General features: G+C 38.7%; 1 protein-coding gene across 1 annotated transcript; it reads left to right on the top strand.

The window, feature by feature from the left end:
- The first annotated feature begins 11,624 nt into the window (after positions 1-11,624).
- On the top strand, positions 11,625-14,694 carry mrps16 (mitochondrial ribosomal protein S16). Its single transcript, XM_071895282.2, has 4 exons — positions 11,625-11,766; positions 11,990-12,019; positions 13,473-13,739; positions 14,355-14,694. Exons 2-4 carry the CDS (start codon positions 12,007-12,009, stop codon positions 14,483-14,485), a joined length of 411 nt encoding a protein of 136 aa, XP_071751383.1. The 5' UTR covers positions 11,625-11,766; positions 11,990-12,006; the 3' UTR covers positions 14,486-14,694.
- Positions 14,695-21,530: the final 6,836 nt, after the last annotated feature.

The following is a 21,530-nucleotide window of genomic DNA, read 5'->3' on the forward strand; positions in this document are numbered from 1 at the left end:
TCAGACAACAACAAATGGACTCTGGTACTCTCGCAAAAGTCCAAGTCTCACAAAAACGGAATGTCTTCGAATGCACAAAAAATGCTGAAACCTGCTATCAAATCCCAATCCCAGACGGAGAAACTTGTGGATAAACCCTTCCACGGGAGGAAAAATAAAAGTGGTGGTGATGCTCTCCTCTTGTGCGATGAATTTGCCAAAATAAAATAAAAAACCTTCGATTAGGGATAGTGTGCAAAATGGGGGGGTTGCACTTTACTGTAAATGTGTAAGAGTTAGAAAAGCGTGTTTTTATTCTTTTCCCTTGGTATAGTTTGTGGTCAGTAGTTAATGTCTGCTTGCTGGTTGGAAGTATAAGTGGCCAACTTTAGTGCATGTTGTAGGAGGAGACAGACGAGCGCTCCCATAGGCTCCCTGGCCTTTCTTTTATGTATGAAAGAGAGTGGGTTTAGCCAGGGACCGGCCAACCAATCAGAACAACACATTCCACTTTTAATTCACTGCTGCCTCCCTCGTAAGACCCAAGACACCAAAACCAGTTCAAAATGTATTATATCGAAATATAATTCTAAATGTCTTATTCAATCTATTCCAAAATAGCCTGCTGTTTTTATGGGATCCTGGCCAAACTTGAAGAATATAAACTAGCCTATTATGTTTACACTATGATAATCTAAGTTTCAATATGATAGGATAAGTTCTTTCTTTCTTTCTTTCTTTCTTTCTTTCTTTGATTTGTTTCTGCTTTTGCTTTTAACTCAAGGAATAAAAATATACACTACATCTAGGCTATCATTACCATATTACCAGATAATGTCTCACCCTTGCCAGAAATGCAAACTAGAATAACTTCCTAAAAAGAAATATAGTCTCATTACAGTTTTTGTTGAAAGATAATTTTCTCTGCATTGCCTGTTGCTTAGGGAAATAATCAAATTCTGATTAAAATTACTTACATTTGGAAAATATTGGGAAAAACCTCACAGAATTGAAATCAAATTACATGGATTTTTGAAACAAAGCCACATTGATTTCAATGCAAGATATTAGGGTACAGAGTAACATCTATATACAAGTTCCTCACCCATCAACTTGGTGCACTTTTTTATCATTTACACATTATTATTTCGTATGAATGAAATCACTGCCCAACAAAGTTGAGTCTATGGTTTCTGAATGGACTAAACTGCGCAAAAGCAGGCCCACTTGACTGCTTATAAAATGGCTTTTGGCTTGTTAACCCTTCAATTAACTAAATTTGCGCATCAAGAACGTCAAAATCGCTTCTAGTAGATTTTGTGGTAATTACTACATTGGCATCGACCCGTCTATTGATGACAACAGGTTGCCTTGCCCCGGAGTATTCTGCTATACATTGAAGAGTAATTGCTTAAAGGTAATTGTTATAAAATAACGCGCAACTATTAAACTCCAATAAAAAGAACACATATGGCAGAAAAGAAGAGGTGCATGTGTCAACTCTGTGGGCCCACCGTGCATATAAAATTGTGTGACAATTGCCGTGGAAAACACTCCTGGTGGAAGGCAATTTCACAAATAATTTTAGCAACAATTAGGGAGTGTGGAGGGGTGAAATGGCGATTTCACATGCAGATGTGCCGGTGGGGAGGACCTGGTACCCTGCCGAATAGCTATGACCCTCACTCTCCCGCTTTGGTTTGCTTCACATGGGACAGAAAAGCACAAAGAGACCGCCTCACCCTCCTGGGAAGGCGCAACGAGCATTGGATTAAGTCAAGCATCAATCATGTGAAATCCAAACAAAAGCAAATTTCTCTTATGGAAAGCTCACCATGTCCTTTTACAAATATTTCATCTCTCTCTCTCTCTCTCTCTCTCTCTCTCTCCCTCTCTCTCTCTCTCTCTCTCTCTCTCTCTCTCATATAGACACGCACACATCACTGCCCTACCATTATCAGGTGTAGCCTCTGCTACTCCAATCATCATTTACTTATTAGCCTGGTATTCACTTGTTATGCAGCTATGGATAATTACATCCAACCGGTGGCTTCATTAAGTGTTTGGTTGGATAGCGCAAAGAGAAATTTATTTCATTCACATTAAGGATTTAAATTATTCAAGTATGATTTTTTGCAGACATAAAGAGACTGTTGCCTTTTCTCACCTAGGCCGCTTTCGGATCGCCGAATGTTTTAGGACAAATATGTCTACAAATAGGCCTACATTTGCATGTCTTTTAGTTGTTTCCATAAGTGAAAAGAATTGTAAACTCTATTTTTGTAAGCTTCGTCCAAATAAAGAAGCAAGTACAGGTCTGTACTACAAATAATTTTCTAGATTTTAATTCAGTTCTCTTTAGACGTGCTGCAGTAGACATGTATCATCCTTGTAGCCTAAACATATTCCAGGACCTGATAAATTCAAAATCATAACGTCAGGTTGCATTCAACTTATACTTAGTGGGTGAACTGAGTCCAATGTCTAGAGGCACTGAAATGAAAAGTGATTATAATAGCCTCCTTCTCAACAACTATCACGTTTTTTTTAGCCTACAACTTAGAGTAACCAAAATGACAAGAACATAACGTCGATTTTGACTATACAAACGCCTGTAGATAGGATTTTATTATTTCCTTAATTGTGTTTTTATTTTTATTTTGTATTTTTTATGTTTTAGGATTACTATAAAGCCTCGTTTTCAAAATGTTGTTGGGAGTGTGGAGTCGCCATAAACACAGAGGCACCATGTCCACTAGTGGGCGACTACTCTTTCACATTTCACACTTTCCATTCCCTCATTTATGTTAGAAATAGCAGAAATGCCACATTGGACACTTTCTTCTGCGCTGTCGACCTGTTCCGCTGTTCCAAACAACAGATATGTATTTATGCATTATGTTTCCCTGGTGAAAGGGTTTCTGACCAAAATTGGCATCTGAATCACACTAGTCCCCGTCACGCTCTAACCTGCGTTTACTTAGCTTGGTTCTGCTGAGTTCAACTCGGCATCTGGCTCAAGTGAGCAACTCTGTCACTTAAGCTTCCTTTTCAGCTCCAGCAGACAGAAAACGCTTCCACTCTTATGATATTGTCTCCAATCTTATCTTGATCAGGACTGCTCTTCAAACACTTTCCTACATAGCCTCTCATTATTTGTGACATGGCAATTACCAAAGTTTCTTTTTTGCTTGTAGGTGAACACTGCTTTTTCTCTCCTATCTATTTTCTAAATCACTCTATACACAATGTTTAGCTATTCATATTGAGGTACACAAAGAGAAAACACCTTTGATGAGAGGCATTGCCAATTTAGACTTTATCTTTCTCTGAGCTGAACAAAAGCGAGAAATATGAGCATTAAGTGTGTTTAATATGATATGAACGTTATTTTTATTTAGATTCTTACAGTTCTTTAAACCATTGAGTTGGTGGGGATGGAGTGCTAAATACAACCAATTTTGTCTTTAGTTAACATTGCTTTGTAAAATAACCCCTCAAAAAATAAGATTTTCAATGCAATCAAAGATAGCTGTTGATTTATGTGTTTCACAAATAATCATCAGATAATCCCATAGCAAAGCTGCTTTTTGAAAGCTACCTGTCAGAGTTGGTCGACCTATGTACTGCAGACTGCATGGGTTCATTTCACACAGTGACCTCAATTAATGCAGCCAAAACCCAACGAGACAGATCTCTTATTTTCATTTGTTCCCTGTTTGCAAAAGAAAGAAATAGACTGTGAAATATATAACATACAAAAATTCACAAACAAGACATTAGGCTACAAAAACAAGAACATTCCACTGTTTAGATCTCAAACAAACAAACAACAAAAAAAAACAAAAAAACACAGCAAACATTCAAACAATACTCTGCCTCCTGCTGTCTCTCAGTCCCTGGAGGCCTGAACTGCAAAAATCAAATCAAGATTTCATAAATCTAATTTGATAGTTTCCTGAAGTTTGTTCTATTTGCCGGGCACATTAAAGCTAAAGGCGAGTTCTGTTCTGTGTTGACAAGCAGAAGTTCATAAATACTCACATCTGCACCAGTGCTCAATAGATAAACTATAAGCTGCTGCTCTCTCCTCGTAGCAAGAGATGACTAACCGAACTTCTGTTACAATTAAAAGTGATGTGTGCAGAATCTGCCCCCCTGTAATAAAACGGCGGTCACTATGATGAACTGCAATCAAAGATTTTAAGGTAGAAGTTGCTGAGTGCATTAAGCGCTCATAGTCTTGTATAACTATTGACTGTTTCCTATACTGTCACATTCTTTAACATGAGTTGGCTTGTCATCAGTCACATTCAGAGGCTGTTATGACCATTCCCAGTTTACTGAGGTGCAACGCAGCATCTTAGCCCCGGCAGATCTGTACAGCTCCTCTGCCAGGCTCAAGGCTCTGGAGACCGGCCCTCTGGATACTCGGCTCACAGCTCCCACACTGACGGTGTCTGCACTTCCACCACAATCTTGTTAACTCGCTGAAGCATTTTCACATCTGCTCAGAATTATCCAAATGTGGAATCGTTTCCTTATGGGAATTATTTTATCAGGATGCAGAGAGCGTATAAAATGTGCTCTTAGAGAGAGGCTGGTGAACTGCTTACTTTGTCTTGTAACTTTAATTAAAGGAAGCTGATTTGAGATATTCATCTCATTATGTGTGGTATAGGGAGGAGCTTTGAACAGGCATGTAGGGTCTGACAAGGTGGTTTGTAGTTAATAAGGAGAACAAGAGTGCAGCCATTCCCTACACTCATTTGGAACAAGTTAGCCATGTAAGACCTGGGTCTGAACCCTGCTTGACCTCCCACTGTCAAGTCTCCACCTTGCTGTCTATATTTAAAAAACACAGAAGTATAATAAAATAAAAACAGTCAACATATGTGATTCTTAGAAAAGATTCTTTTATTACAGCAGATTTGGAAGATTTACTAAATTCTCAAAAGAACAATAGAGAACCCTATTTCATACATACATAAAGATTCTTTGTAGAACCGTTTGAGCCTTGCTCTATAAAGATTCTTTCTGAAATGGTTCTCTGGAGTACAAAAAAGCGGATATCCAACCTTACTCTTCCTTTCCTATATTATCATCCTCTCTATTCACACACAATGTGTGGTAGGGGGAGAGGAACAACAACATATGTTATGATGACATCTGAGTCTGGCGTCTGAGTTATGAGTCATGGAGACATCCATAACTCAGCCAGTGATCAAACAGCCAAAGGCCACTTACAGAGGGCAGCTCTCTCTGGATTTCAAAGAGGTCAGAGGTGGTACCAGAGGGTAGACAAACTGGACAAGGACACATGGGAAAATACCCAAACATGCTAAAACTGAGGTAAAGAGGCGCAGACGACAGTAACATCAGACAGAGCTGGAAAGAAAAGAGAGAGTGTGAATGTTACATCCCTGTTACAACACCACCAACAGGCCTATCGGTTCTGCGGAGAGCAAAGCTCTGTGGAAAAGAGTGGGGTGTGAGGGTGACATCAGGCAAACAGGCAGACTCAGCTGGATGGGTGCAGGTGGGTGCAGGGGTGGTAGTAGCGGGGTGGGGGTTGATCTATGGCAGAGTGGGTGACATCCTGTCACTGCTCATTATAGTGTGAATTCTGTGTATCCTCAATAACAGGTTCACTTGGCACAGTTTGTACAAGCTAGCGGTGTGACAGTGTAGACAGAGGCCCGGGAAAGAAAGAGCCTGCAAATTTAGTTTGATCACTAAGGTACCAGCTGGAAGACAATGCAGATGGTGGACAATACACTGCACACAGACAGACAACACAGCACACCATTTCAAGTGTGAAAACGAGAGCTATCATTAACACTTTGAAGCCTGTTTGAAGAAGTTAAGTACCAACTGGGCATAGGCTGCGTTTTGAGGGAACAAATAGATGGGTTTTTACCAACGAGGGAAGACAAGGCATACGACAAAGCACCGGTGATGACTGGTGGCTGCTAGAGCTCAGCCAGCGGGGCAGAGCAACACTGCTCCTTTATTCTCAACTAAACAAAACCAGTGATCCATTAAGAAACCTGTTCTGTGTATATCCCTGGGCTCTTATCACCCCGCGGCAGAGCTCACCTGTCCTCTTCCGTTTAACGCTGCGGAAGCCCAATAACGGATGCCTTTCTGTTTTACTGTCACATGAAATCACGTTCTTACTTCCACTTCAAAATGCGCCACCAGTTTGTTTCGGAGCTAACATTTGTTTATGTAAGGATGGCATTGGACGGTGGTGAGAGTTTAACGCGATGCCTGCTCTTCTTAGTTCTGTATAAACAAGGTACCATATCATAGCCAACTGCTGATCTCATGTCTTTGATGATTCGCCTCACACCGTCACAAAAGCACTGAGATAATGGAACATTTTAAATGGTGTATAACTACTCATTGCCGCTCCCACAGTGTTTTGAGGAGGAAAAACGCCTACGATGTCCCTGAGATAAGACTGCTCTTGGTTTGGTGTCAGTGTTCTCAGAAAAGGGCATGATTTCAGTTATACAAGGAGTAATCTCTGTTTTGCTACTGGATGTTTATCTTATGTTCCCAACTTTCCAGAATGACCCGTCAGTAAATCATCTGTTATTCCCGGGTCCTATCTATTTTAAGAAAGTTAGACTAACTCTTTAATGTGCAAGATCAGAAACAGGAGATTTGATTATGAACGCATGCATGCATGAATACTTCAAACATTTCCGAGACTAAATCAATGAAAGAACCTATTGGAAGAACTTCTCCTCCTTGATATTTGTCAGTCTCCTCTAAATCCCTTTAAATGTTTGACTGGAGTACACCCAGAAAGGTTTAGTATTAATTAGTACTTTGTTTATTATTCAAATAAAACCAAAAATCTAATTCTACATTTGTCAAATGTTAACTCCTGCGGTGTGTCCTCTTTATTGAACTTAAGGAAGACCAAGTACGGCTGCATATCAGACCACCATTCCCCCATTTGCAGTCTATGCAGCTCAAGAAACAGACAGATTATTTCCAAAGTTTTAAAGAAATTCTATTTAATAGAGGTATTTGTTGTTGTTTTTTTTAACACTTTTTTATGCTTTAACAAAACTGGACACTGACAACACACTGAAACCTTTAGTGAGATTATTTGCAAAGGAATACTGTGGGTTGTTGGCATCATTTCATTACAGTGGCCAGTGTTACAATCCATTTAACATGACCAAGAATGCAATGTGTGTGTGTGTGTCCGTGTGTCCGTGTGTGTGTGTGTGTGTGTGTGTGGCATGTGATAGAACCAAAATGCTGGGGTATCACGCTCTGATGTGCATGCCAAATCCACTTGTCCTCTCACACAACCTACCAGTCTGCCTCTGCCGTTTCAGCTCTGCCAGCAGAGGTCTGGGGACAGTAGGATAGGAGGCAGGTCATGACCCCTTTGGAGAAATCACAGTCAAATGTATTGGCTGCATTTTCCCAAACATTACCCTAAACCTGCAGTGTGATTATCCTATGTGCTTGTGCTTGTTGTGGGCTTCATTGTTTCCTAATGCAAATGTGCCATTTTAGGAATTTTGGCTCTTCAAACAAAGCAAATTGAAGTTTTTTTTTCTAAAATTATTAGCATTCTTAAACAATGCAGCAGAGCGAAAGAGGGAACCAGAGTAACGTTTTGGCGACACCACAGTTTGCTTTGATAAAATAACACAGGTCTGTATCTTTAATATCCAGCGACAAATTAAACCTTTTTGAAATGACAGTATTAGTGAACTCTAAACCCACAGCAGAGAGATGGAGTTTTTATTGGCACTCATTATTTGACTAAAGATACTCAGATAGCTTGTGTATTATCAACAACATTCAATAGTTTGCTTGACTAAGGCAGGCAACCACATGCTTTTCAATTCCAAAGAACATAGCACTTTTTTTTGCTTTAATCAGTGACTGCAAGGGTAGACAAATCTTGGAAGAAAAAAAAAAGAAACAGAAAAAGAAAAAGTCTCTTTGTTAATGAAGATAAAAGTAATGCCTCCATTTTGCATGCTACTGCAATTAGTTTCACCACGACCATCTGATAGATCCTTCCAGAGAAGGGAGATCACTTGACCCCCCATGTGTGACCAAATCCCGTCTCTCCATTAGGTGCTCTGCAGAACCATAACGTCTATCTCTTCTGAGGCTGGACACACACACTTAAAGCAGCATGGGACGCCACAAAGAAGCCACAGACTCAGAGTCACACTACTTCAGTGATTGAAAAGATCCATTATTCTGACGAGCCAAGTTGAAGATCTTATAGATGGATGTACTTTTCCCCCGGAAACCCATAAAACAACATGAAAAAATGCCAAACGGTAGAAAAATGCATGAATTTAAAATACCAATCTAGATGTGAATTTGCATGCGCTCGCCTTCTGAACTGCAAGTCAACACAGTGTCATATGCTTGCATCAGTTTAGACTAACACCTACAATAAAACATGAATAATAAAACACTCAAACTCTACTTGAAGAATCTGAGGAAAGTATGGATGTAACTTCTTTCTAAGCTCCCTAAACTCAATATGGAGGTTTCAGTAATGATGTGAAACAAAAATGTTAACAGAAAAGATAATCTAATTGAGAAGGGTTATCATGTTAGCAATGGGGTCCAAGAAAATCACACTGGCTTGCTCTTCTCTTGGTAATTTGCCTAATAAAATGTATTATTTGGTGCAGAAATGGTGGTTAAAACAAAGTAGCATAAAATGGGTGAAACAGTTTAGCGCTTTGGGCGGCACAGTGGATCAGCGGTTGGCACATGGACCCCGGTTTGATCCCCGGCCTTTTTGCATGTGGTGTTCGCATGTTCTCATGGTGTTCATGTGGGTTTTCCGACCGGTGCTGCGGTTTCCTCCCACGTTCCAAAGACATGCAAGTCAGGTGGATTGGAGACTCTACATTTCCCAAAACTGAAGGTATAAAAATGTCTGTCATTCTGTGTTGGACTGTCCTCACTGCCTTCCACCCAATGTATGCTGGGATAGCCCTGAAAATGGTTAAGCAGGTAGGGAAAAGGAATGTTAATGTCTTACAAGATGCAATTTTAGATCTCTCTCTGTGTGAACAAATATCTGAAAAGACCATTTTATCCCAGATCATATAAAGGTCTAAAATTTTAAAGACAACTGCCTTGAACTAGTTCAGAAAATGACAATTTTGTGATTCTAATCCTATATGTAGATTAATAAAAAGAACTATTATGCTTACTTTACATAGAGAGAAGCAAAGAAGGTCTCATTTTTTGTAGAATCCTTTTAGAAATCTACTACGAAGGAGCATTACACTATACAGTATAATAAACCTATTATTCCAAAATGCCTATGTCTTTAACCAGTTTATAGAGGTGGTGGGAGTTGTTGGTCAGTGCACAATGTAACAGCAAGCCCAGTATTTCACATTATACTGTTTTAAAGCAGGAGATATTAGTAGCATCTTCCACTTAATCGTATTAAAGTCAGACATCGTCAACCACAATGTCTTAAAGCAGGCTCTTTTTGCTTTTTCCTGGTACATTATCTGGTCATCTGAGCGTCTCTAACTGAGCTGTCACAGATGATTAGAGTAGGAACAACTGGTCTTGGTATCCCAAAGAGCATGGGGTCCTCACGAGAGAGTGAGCCACAACTAGAATCAATGTCACCGTTCAGATAATCACGCATTACAGATTCACCATGTAAGATGCATTTTGTTTGCTGCCTAACTGTGTAAAGCCTCTATTCATTTTCAGATTTTTCCACAGAAATGTGGTCAACGTAATAATGACGCTTTCCTCTTGAATTTCATCTGCAGTCGTCGAGAAGAAAGTGCTTTGTGTAAGGTTGTTGGTCTGGTTTGTCTGTGACAAACCAAAGTGACAAAATTTTCAAATCTTCTTGAAGTAATATCCTTGTAATCTTGTTATTCTCTTCAATTATAGCTGTGTGTGAGTGTGTCGATAGTGTGATAAGATAACTCAATTAGATTTATATTAAATAATGTAAAGTGTGATCTACTACATTGTTCATTTAGGTCATTTGAGCATTTTGTCTTCACCCTTTCTTATATTTGGTGGCATGATTTCTAATAACATCACAGCTGTGTTCATACTACAACTACATCACAACAGACATGGTATGGTATGAAGTGACAAAATTATATATCCTTTTGGAAAGCATTTAAAATACATTTGATCAAAAGGGGGAAAAAATCAATTCAATGAAAAATTACAATTATTTTCAGATAATGCCTTTTTTTTTTTAGCAGTATTTAATGTTAAAATTACGAAAGACATTACCAAGAGTCACCCTGGGACAGTAAGATATCCTCGGTATTAGAAACAAGGGCTCATCTATTTTGTGTGTCTTCAATGACCTCTCCTCACAGAAAACCATGTGTTTGTCACACACACAGAAAAACAAGCTTTACACAACAGAAGTGTGAAATCACCATGTTCCAAGATGGGGGGGAGTCGGGCTCCCAGTGGGCAGAAATCTCTGTGCAGCCGGACGACATCAGGCAAAGCGCTGACCCCTGAATTCATGGATCACTCTCAGGAAATCAGTGTTCTCATCTCTGCCGGGGTCAGCGGTTGAAACTGATTTAAAACTCAACCCGTTGCTGATGTCTGAAATACAGCACATCTAGAATAGAAATTATAGAATGGAATCGTTAGGACATGATTGACAGCACAGGCGGGATAAAGAGAACCTTAACTACAATGTTAGATTATACTATTATTATTATTACAACTAATGCTGTTGTTGTTGTTGTTGTTGATATGCCTACCACAGAAAAATAAAGGTGTGAACTGAGTGATGCCACAGAAGAACAATTTCTGGTTCCACAAAGAACCTTTCAAGAACCTTTTCATATCCCAAAGAACCATATTAAAAGGTTCTTAATGCTCAGTTATGGGTGATGGCATAAATGTGGAAAATAACCAAACCCTCCATATTGTGCAGTGGAAAATAACCAAACCCTCCATATTGTGCAGTTGCAAATGAGGCTATACAAGGGCAGATAAACAAAAACACAATGCAGGTGTCTAAGCAAAGGAGTGCAGAAATGGTTCTTTAAAGAACCTTGGTCTCTGTGGAACCAGAAATGGTTCTTCTATGGCAACACTGCGAAGAATCATTTTCGGCACCTTTATTTTTCTGTGTACTTTGTTATCTTTATTACCTCTGTCTGGTGCTATTACCTATATCAAAAAATAGAAACTGGATTATTTATACTGAATTTAGACTGCATTTATATCTTAGGCATTTAGCCAATGTACTTATCCAGAGAGACTTACAATGAGTGCAACAGTAGAATAAGCTTTTACTGTATCACCAAAAAATACAAATAACCAAGAATACGGGCTGCAAATGTACTGATGTACTATTTTATAATTCAGGAAGCATTTTCTAATAGGCCGACATTAACCCATAAAAATAATATGAATCTAACAGACAGTATAGGGTTAGAAACGATTTCAGACTGGAAGATAAACTTGCACATTGGAAACTTTGACATCCTTGTGTAAGGCTCAAGCTGAAAGGTGTCTGGCAGAGTGGATGGAAAGCAGTGCAACAGCTCCATCTAGCGTCTCTGAAGTGCACTGACACAGTAAAGTAGCCTTATATACGTAACTTCCTGTTTAAACATGGCTGCGCGCAGACGAATGTCACATTACTGCTAGTGGTGCTGAATACATCTATTTTTCAACGTTAAATATTATCTGTCCAGCTAACAGCGAAGAGCACAACATTTGGAAATAATTCCCGTGCTTCGTACAGCATTCCCACAGGTATCTCGCTAAATTATGAGCTACTGCAAAGCATTTAGCATTAAAACAGGTGATGCTCTGAACTGTTAGCTAGCAGTTAGCAACAGTTCCAGCTATCGTGTTGCCATTCTGTCTAGGTTATATGCCTACATGTATAACTTTATTGGTATGCTGTTATTGTTGATAGCTAATCGTAGGTATTGCTATACATTTTCATTTAAAGTTTTCGTGTTGTCTGTTGCAGGATAATTCAGCAGCACCATGGTCCATCTATGTAAGTACAGCTACACATAAACAGGCTCTTCATCACAGAGGTTTGATGGTTCTGTCTCGTCCTGTCAGGGGGGACAGGGGCAGGGTTTTGGCAGAGACAAGTAGATTTAAAATCTAGAGAGGGAAGTACATTATCTACACATTTAACACCTTCTTTTCTCATATATGTTGCAGTATCAGCCGCAGGTGTAGGCAGCTTCCCTACATGCTGCTTGTTTTTGGTGCATTGGGAGTTAAGTAGTAGGAGAGAACTGATCTTAACTACAGTATGTGATCTTTACTGGCACTTACATCCAGTGATGAGAGGGAAGGGTTGACCAAAATCAGACTTAGGTTTGTCTCAAAACGTCTCACTACTGCTCCTTTCCTCCCATCTCTTCCCACCATGTCGTAGCAGGGAGTAACTTTGATGAGATGAGGACAGGAGTGGAGATGAGAGAAGGGGAAATTAGGACTGCTAACTAAAAGACTTCTGACTGTCAGATGTCAAGATGTAAATTCTGCTCAATAGCAAATACATTTTGAAAGGTGGTTGAGCTGACAAAGAGCAGGTACATTTGTGATAGCGATATTTTAGAATAAAACTCATTTGGGCATATAAACCAAAACAAATATTATGAGTCCACAATAATAATGCTCTCATTCATTGTCGGCATTTATAGAACAGCTTCAGTTTAAGTGTAAACTGTCTAATTTATACCATTGAGGGAGTGTTCATGTTCAAAAATATTGACTGCACCATAGGAATAAAGTATATAAAATGCAAGTTGAAAATATTCCTCTTAAAGATATTTGCCTAAATTCTCAGCAACTCTGAAGTAACTGAATCTCCATATATTATAGACATCATTCTAAATGTTTTATCCTCGTTATCCATAGTTGTAGGAATGTACAGATGTGCTCAGACAATTTTTACGTAGGAGTTATTATGCACTGAAAGGACAGCCATCTGAACACACTGCAGGAGAGAGAGAGAGAGAGAGAGAGAGAGAGAGAGAGAGAGAGAGAGAGAGAGAGAGAGAGAGAGAGAGAGAGAGAGAGAGAGAGAGAGAGAGAGAGAGACTAGGCTGTTGATATGCGTCATCATAGGAAGGTTTGGGAAGCCTGTGCCATTGCTGTTTCCTTGTGCTCTGAGTGGGCAGCAGTACAAACACAGGTATACATCATAAAAAGCCTCCTCCCACCTCTTGTCTGTCTCTCTATTTAACAACATCCTTATTATAGTTAGCTTAGCAGTAGTTTATGCTGAAAAATACAAGCCACACTAGTAGGACAGTAAAATGATTTAACCTGCTGTTGTGTTGTGGCTTATCGACAGCATGTATAGCAAATGTAGTTTATGCGCTTCTCTTTCTCCACCTATGCCATTTCTACAATGTTGGACAGTTATCATAACCTACCCCTTCCTTATTGTCCTCTTGGCAAATGTTTATTGTGTCCATTTCTCCCTGCAGCATCCCTCCTTCTAAAGAAGTACCACGGGGGGCACGTTGTCATCCGAATGGCTCTCGCTGGCCACAAACAGGCTAACAGACCCTTCTATCGTATTGTGGCAGCCTACAACAAAAGGGCGCGAGACAGTAAATATATAGAGCAACTGGGTTCCTACGACCCCCTCCCAAACATCTACAATGAGAAACTTGTCAGCTTCAACTATGACCGAATCAAGTACTGGATGGGCTGTGGCGCGCACCCCACAAAGCCAGTGGCCAAACTTCTAGGTGTGTATTCTCAGGAAAGCAGGTTCTCTTCAGGTGGATCAACATTGCTCAATCTTAATGGCAGGTCTGTTTGGGGAATTGCTCTGCTCTTAGTGATTTGTTTAATCAAGGAGGTCCATCTGTAGTTTGTATGATTACCTACACCCTTTAGGCAATCTCCCCCTAGAAATATACTTGACTGCATTTACTTTTTAGTGAAATTCCGTGATTTATTTTGTTTAATATATTATCTGTTACCAGCCCATAAGGTGATTAAATGTACTGGCTATTACTGTAAGGGTAATGTGTTCACCGTGGCCTCAAGGACCTTGTCCATGCCCTAAGTTTTAAAGAATGGTACCGATTAAACAGGCCTTTTGTGGTCATGATATGTATCCAGAACATTTTTGTCAATTGGTAGAAATCACCTCAGTCTCCTGGAAAATGATAAAAATAGAGTAATAATATATTTTTCCTAAATAAAAATTTAGGCAGGCTAAGATTAATTCTGAATATCTAAAATTGTAGAAAGTAAATGTGCTTAAAAAAGGAAAAAATCTTTTTATGACAGTTGAAATGACAGTTACTTGGAAAAGTATGTTGTGAAAATTGTGCTCCTCTCTCTCTTGTCTGCAGGGTTGGCAGGATTCTTCCCTCTTCACCCCATGACGATAACAGAGGCAGAGCGACGCACAGCTCTCACACAGCTGCAAGAAACAGCGACAGAGGAAGGCCTGGAGGAGGAACAGAAGCAGCCAGAAGTGTGAGAGTTACAGCTGGGGACTGACTGTGTGTGACTGCTCATGGCAACTTCCGATATTGCACATATTGTACTTCAATAGTCTCTATGAGCCATGCATATACAAAAGTGATGTTTCATAATATTCAGTTATGTGAGCATACATGCACTATAACAGATGGTTGTTTGGATTCAATGTTTTATGCGACTTAATTAAAGTATTACAATATCATTGTATTTTTGTTGTGTTCAACTGCAAATTGTTGCTATTTTCTTCCAAGTAACCTTTTCAGGAATTTTATTGATTATTCATGCAAAGAATGTTAAGTAAGGATTATATTTCCTGGTTTTGTTTTGACTTGAACCATTGTTGGATTACTTTCCTTCTATTTTTGTCTTTCTTTTTACATCACCTGCCAAGAGGGAAGTCAATGTATTTTTTGCATGAGTACACATGAAACACTAGTGACCTTTAGAATCATTGATCTTCAAACAAAGTGGGTGGGTTTGTTGATACAATTGTTGGCAGATTTACAATGCTTTTGTAACTTTTTGGCTCAATATTACGCGCTCCGCCCTCACTTATACTGTGGTGTGTTATGACAACCCTCATAAACTGGAAAATTACCAAGGTTTCTACTAGGAAGATGTCCCTGAACAGGTTACTAATGGGATATCTTCGGGTTCACCTAAAAAAACAACTTTGATTTTACTTTTACTTGATGCATATAGTTTGATAATATTTTAGGAATCATTATGGGTCATTATCATATTTTCCGTTGATGTTTCACAGACAACTGTACTGCCCAGTGACTTGTTCCACAGGGTGAGTGGACCGTTACAGATCAGAGTCAGATGATATCAAAGTTGGGTCATAAGCTGAAGTTTACATCTTGGGAGTCTGTTCAGATGCAACTTCCTAGCAGTAAACTTAGAAATTTACCAGCTTACAAGGACCACCCTAATGCACTGTAATTCATACATAAATACATCATACATGGTAATTATACCTGACTCTGGGTGTGACAGTGAAGCGCCTTTTGTCGTGTGAATACTGCAAACATTTCTGTAGAGGAAAAGCATGGAAAAATCAGCAGTAATATGATGTTGATTTAATCACACTGCACCAAGAAAAAAGTTGGATTGTATACGAATTCAGATAACAGCAGGTGCATGGGTGTTTCACTGCAATATAAACAACATTACGTGAGCCCCATCTTTTCCCCATGTACTGTTTGTTTAAAACAGTATGTAGAAAACGCGTGCATTTGTTTATTTATACACATGATTATTTAACCTACCTGTTTAGCTCAGATGTGCCCTGAGAGCTCTGGAGCTCACTATTAGTGATGACCAAACAGACAGATTGTGATAAAATACCATTTAATAAATTGTATTTGTTGCAAATACAACACTGTAAGTGCTTTGCTTTTGTAAAGTTTTTGGTTTTCAGTTTTATCACTTAAAAGGAAAAATTAAATAATGTATTAACTCTTTAAAATTTCTCATGTTGTACTGTAATGTAAGTTGCATATTAATTGTTTCCTGGTGTGCCTGCCACATGCGTATCCTGGTTCAATTTATATTTACTTTTAACAGATTTAGTTTAACAGATCCAGATTCTAAACCACAAGTGTATAAAATGTGGCTTGTCTCAATCACTATGTAGTGATAAAATGTGCCTGTAATTTGAACCAAGATACACTTGACAACACCCAGAGGTCCACAAGATACACATGGAGAGCTAAATTAGTTGTGCTGTTGATATTACCTGATGTCCTTCCGGACAGTGTAATACAAGTCAGTTTGATTCTTGAATAGAATAGAATAGAATGATCTTTATTGTCATTATACTCAGGTACAATGAAATTTCGCCTGGCTTCTCTCGGTGTAGTTAAAAATAAAACAAATAAATAAAAGCAGTAGTAAAAGCAGTAATAGCAGCATAATGTTACGAAAGACTTTAAAAATAAAAGGCACTAGTTAAATTAAATTTACACATTTACAAATTTACAAAGGTTGAATGTTATAAATAATAATAAATAGATGTTAAATCCTTGTGTTTATAAATTGTGTCTGTGATAGCAGTCTCTGAGGGTGGAGGTTTAGATGTGGTGACGTAAGGGTTACGAAGTGTCTGGAAGGTTGCTGATTCAAATCCCTGGACCCTTGAGTAAGGCACCTAACCCCCCAACAGTAGGAGGCATTGGTTGCACTGAGCACATCAAAATGTAACTGTGTAACTGTATGAATCAGAAGCAGTGTATTGTTGTATTTACCAATACACAGGATCTGATTTATCTATCCCTAGTGGTATTAAAGGCTAAAATAAAATAATAAAGGTTAAAATGGATGTCATGTTGTTTTTGCAAGTCATTCCAATGCTTTTATAATAAATCATCAAGCATGAACCAGTGGGCAGGAAATATTCTGTTTTTCTGTTGCCTGACATTGCAGAAATGAATTTCTAATAAGCAAACAGAGGTGTGGCGCGCTCTACCCAAAATTCTTGTGAATTCAAGATGATAAAGAATGTTTGTATTCAACCTCGTCACATCTCACTTTTTCCTGGTACTTTTGACACTTATTGACCTCTTCTGAGATCAAGTTCAATAATCTGTTTATAGCATGACTGAGTCAGAGTCAGGTGACATTCTCCATCATTTCCAACTGATTGCCACAGTGTGTAAATATTGGATTCAAATAGTCAATATTAGACTGTCAACAACAAAGCACATTGAGTGCCATTTGCCGTATTGAGAAAATAGAACTCATTCAATCAGTACCATAAGCAAGACAATACACTTGTGTAGTTAGATAACATTCTTCTCAGTCCTACTAATAACTATATGAACTTTGAGATGTTTGTATTTAGATTTACAGGATGAATGCTATAGTGACAGCTGGCCTTGATTTGATTTCTAACCTATCCTCCTGACTTCATCAAACTTTGATGAACACACAAGAGCTCCAACAAACGTAGGGTAGCATATATGTGGAGAAAAGGACTGGGTCCAGAGTAGAACCCTGAGGGACACCAGGTACTGTAAAGTGCTGACCTGGACTTCCTAACAGCAACAGAGAAAGTTCTCCCAATCCTGCAGACAGGAGCAAAAAATAGTCTATAGCAGATCCAGTGATGCTCAAGTAGGAGAGCAGGATCAACTGTGTCAAAAGCTGCACTAAGATCCAGGAAAACTAAAACAGTGGGTTTTCCCACATCAGCGACTAAAAGCAAGTCAATTATCACTTTAAGAAGACCTGTCTCAGTGTCATGAAGACCTTTACATCCACATTGACATTTCTCAAAGAGACCATTGCTGTTCATAAGAGTAACTCATTTGTTGGCTACTTTTTTACAAATCCTTGGACAGGAATGGTGATTTTGAGATCGGTCTGTAATTCAATTCATTTAATTTAGGCAATGAGACTTCCAAGATTTCCTTAAGAAAATTAGTGAACAGAATATCAAGGGCACAGGTAGAGAGGGCCTCATCTTGGCTATGGTCTCGACTAATGAATCTTCTGGGGTGATCTGTGTTGTAATATTGGCAATTTTGTTTTCAAGGAAATGTAAAAATCAGTTCATTACTGGCACAAGGGAGAGCACCTACCATTAATAACATTAAAAAGTGTCTTTGAATTTTGACCTGTCTGTGAAAATTGTAACATACTGCCCAAAGCATATGCCTCATTCACAGTAAATGACGTAGAAATTGGGTAATAACATTTTTATTATTAATAGAACCACATCCACCCAAACCCCCTCCCAACCCACTCACCCAACACACCTTATTTTGTCCACTTCAACATCACTATACTTTGGACCTTTGTAAACAAGCACATGTAGAGGGTGTGAGTATACTTTCTGGGGACTTCTCAACAATTTACCTAAGGTGTGCACTACACCACTACCAACCTCAGTCAACCAGTTGATCATTGATGACACATGAAGTAGATCTGATTCTGACTGTCAAGTGTTGATATAACCTACAACTGCCAACAGGATCAAACTTTACTGACAGCACACAGAGAGGATTATTTTAACAGTGAAAGTTGGGTATGCATTGGAATTCTCTGCTAGACTGGAATTGCAGAACATCTAAATGATTCTACTTCAGTATAATTCAGACAAGCTGAAGGACTGAAGAGACATTACAACAGTTTAAATATTTCAGCAAGACATTTTTAAGAAGATTGCATGAGTGCACATGAAAATGAAAAAGTGGACTTATTTGGGATCCTTTAATTGGAGGAGACTTTCCACCATTATAATTCTTACCATTGTGGTCATTGTGCTGATTTCATTATTTGTGGTCTTTGTAGAAGAAAGAGGTAAGTTTGTGATTTCTCTAATTTCTTATTACAAATACAGGTGAACCATGCTGTTCATGTTACTTTTTTACTTGAGAATTATTTTGCAAGTAGCCCACTTTGCAATGTCATTAGACATAAATACATTTATCGTCATTCAATTTAGATTTACCAGTTTTCCCTCATTTGAGAAGGATTAGGATTAGTATTACTCCTGATAATTCTCCAGGAATAGAAAGTTGCAATTAGTGCTAAAGCTTCAAATATAATTACTCTGACTCACTATGTTAACATGCATACCGATACTTCAATCTGAAGACAATTCTTAGAATATTACAATTAATTGCAACAACGTAAATGTCTTCATCTAATCATGTTGCTTTGATTATAATCATAATCAGTATCAGTAGTATTCCTACTGGGATTAAGGCATGTGAAGTATCAGTTGGATTATTGGAAGGTTATTTTAACACATATACACACATAATCCAAATAACGCTGTCCGTTGCATCTGAGTTTTCAGTTACATCACTTTCCATCATGTCTTCAAATTGTTGAGTTGTTACTGTTCTTAATTAGTTTATTTTTCACATATGTCATGTCAGCATTGAACAATATGTTGTATGTGATTTTTTCATGGGTGCAACAGAAATGCCATGGGAGTAATATGACTACAGTGTATGGCAAGAGGAAAATAACTGATGTTGCTTGTAGCCCGACATTCAGTCAATAAATGCAGAGATTGATCGAAAACAAGAATACAAACATTCCACAGACATTAGACATGTACCCAGGATAAGTGAATTGTATTCACTACGGGGGGAAGGGAAATTGTTACATTTTTGTGTCATCTGAGTCAAGAATCCAACCTCTTCACTATTGAAGACAAAGCAAAGACTGATAAAAAAACCTAATTCAACAAGATTCTTGAATACTGATTGTTCATGTTTATACATTTAGAAAGGATTGACTATGGCTTTAGGGAGAATTAGGAGGAGAATTCCTAAATAATAATATGGATTTTAAGAACAGATGAACAGATAAATGTTACATAAATATGGGGTTGAATGGTATGAAAGAAATATTTTGATGCAAGAATGTGGGCCTGTGACTTACTGACACATTCTTCATGTCTCATACATACATTTTGTCTTATTCAACAGGAAATCAAAATGCAACACAATCAGATCAATCTGATGACATGTGGAGGGAACCAGGAATAACAGACAAACATAAACAGGTGAATCTAACAACTGAAAAATTGAAGATGAGAGTAAATAAACTTTCAGAAGTATTGCGAATTGGTCCACTATTGAACGACGCAGAACGGCAAATAAAGTCTAGCACAAATTCAAAGGACATTACACAATCGCCAGTTCCATCGAGAACAAACAACATTACTGCAACAACCCAAGAAATTAGTACCACAGAAAGAGATGACGCACCAAGCCAAATCACCACCAACAGTACCTCTGCTGAGCCTCCTACAATACCAAATAACTCTAGTAGCACAAATTTGACCACAAGATCAGTTTCTCCCAATTCTGACGTAATTTCCTCAGCTCATATGACAACAAAAACTATTGAGCCTTCAACAAGCCAAAATCTAACAGAAAGTTCCACAACTTTTTCAACCACTGAGATTTCTCATTCTACACCATCCACCACTGAAACTCCGAAAGTGACAACTAAAAGTCTAAGCTCCACAACCACCAGTAATGTACGGACAACTACCACTGAATCAACATCTAATGTCAAGCCAGTCTCAAGGACAACAATGACAGTCAGTACAGCTTCTACAGTCTCTCCCAACATAACATTTTCGATTCAACCTACCGCTATACCCAAAAGTGAAGAAACAAATGTTCCAACAACAAAGCTTACATTCAGCAGTCCAGAAACATCTTCACCTCTGCCCCTTTCCTCAGAGGAGCCACAGAGTAATGTACCCACAGTGATGAATGAATCAGTAAGATCTTCACCTTCTTCCACAACTACCAGTGTCACACAAACTTCAACTCTGCAGAACAGTGAAACAACACAAGATACTCTGCCGCCTGCATCCTCTGCCAATGTTTCTGTGACTCCATCAACATCAACTATGACATCATCAACAGCTGGAACAGGAAGTGATGTAACAACAGCAGATGTTTTATCTCGCAGTCCACAAACGTCTTCAGCATTCCACGAAACATCTTCTACAACACAGGAGTCTACATTATTCACAACAGATGTCACCAAGGTGACAAACAAATCCATGGAATCCTCCTCCACTTCACTGCCAACCAGCACGCAACACATGTCAACACATTTTAGTGATGAAACAACACAAAATACTGAGCAGACACCAACCTCTATTGATGTCACATCCATAACTCCAGCTACGACTACCAGTGATGTTATGACAGTAAATGTGACTCTTACAACTTCATTTGGCAGTCCCCAAACATCTTCAGTGCAACTTTCCACAACAGAAGTGCCACAGTCTACATCTTTAAAGACTGATGCACCCACAGTGACAACGGAAGCAGTAACATCCTTTTCCACTGAAGGAAACAAATCCACACCTACTATTACCACTCAGACTCAATACTTGCCTGATACAGCTCCATTAACTACTTCTGAACAAACACAATCCACAATGAACTTCTCCACATCACTGAACACAGCTCCACAGCAGACAACAGAGAATGTGACATCAACTCCAAGCTCAACAATCACCACTAACGTACTGACACCAACTACAATTCAATCAACAT

This window comes from Centroberyx gerrardi, chromosome 5, assembly GCF_048128805.1.
Source record: "Centroberyx gerrardi isolate f3 chromosome 5, fCenGer3.hap1.cur.20231027, whole genome shotgun sequence".
NCBI lineage: Eukaryota > Metazoa > Chordata > Actinopteri > Beryciformes > Berycidae > Centroberyx > Centroberyx gerrardi.

Excerpts from the sequence above, each read along its gene's own strand:
- mrps16 (XM_071895282.2), top strand. Across the intron at positions 13,740-14,354 it reads GCCAGTGGCCAAACTTCTAG|GGTTGGCAGGATTCTTCCCT; the intron begins GTGTGTATTCTC and ends TCTTGTCTGCAG.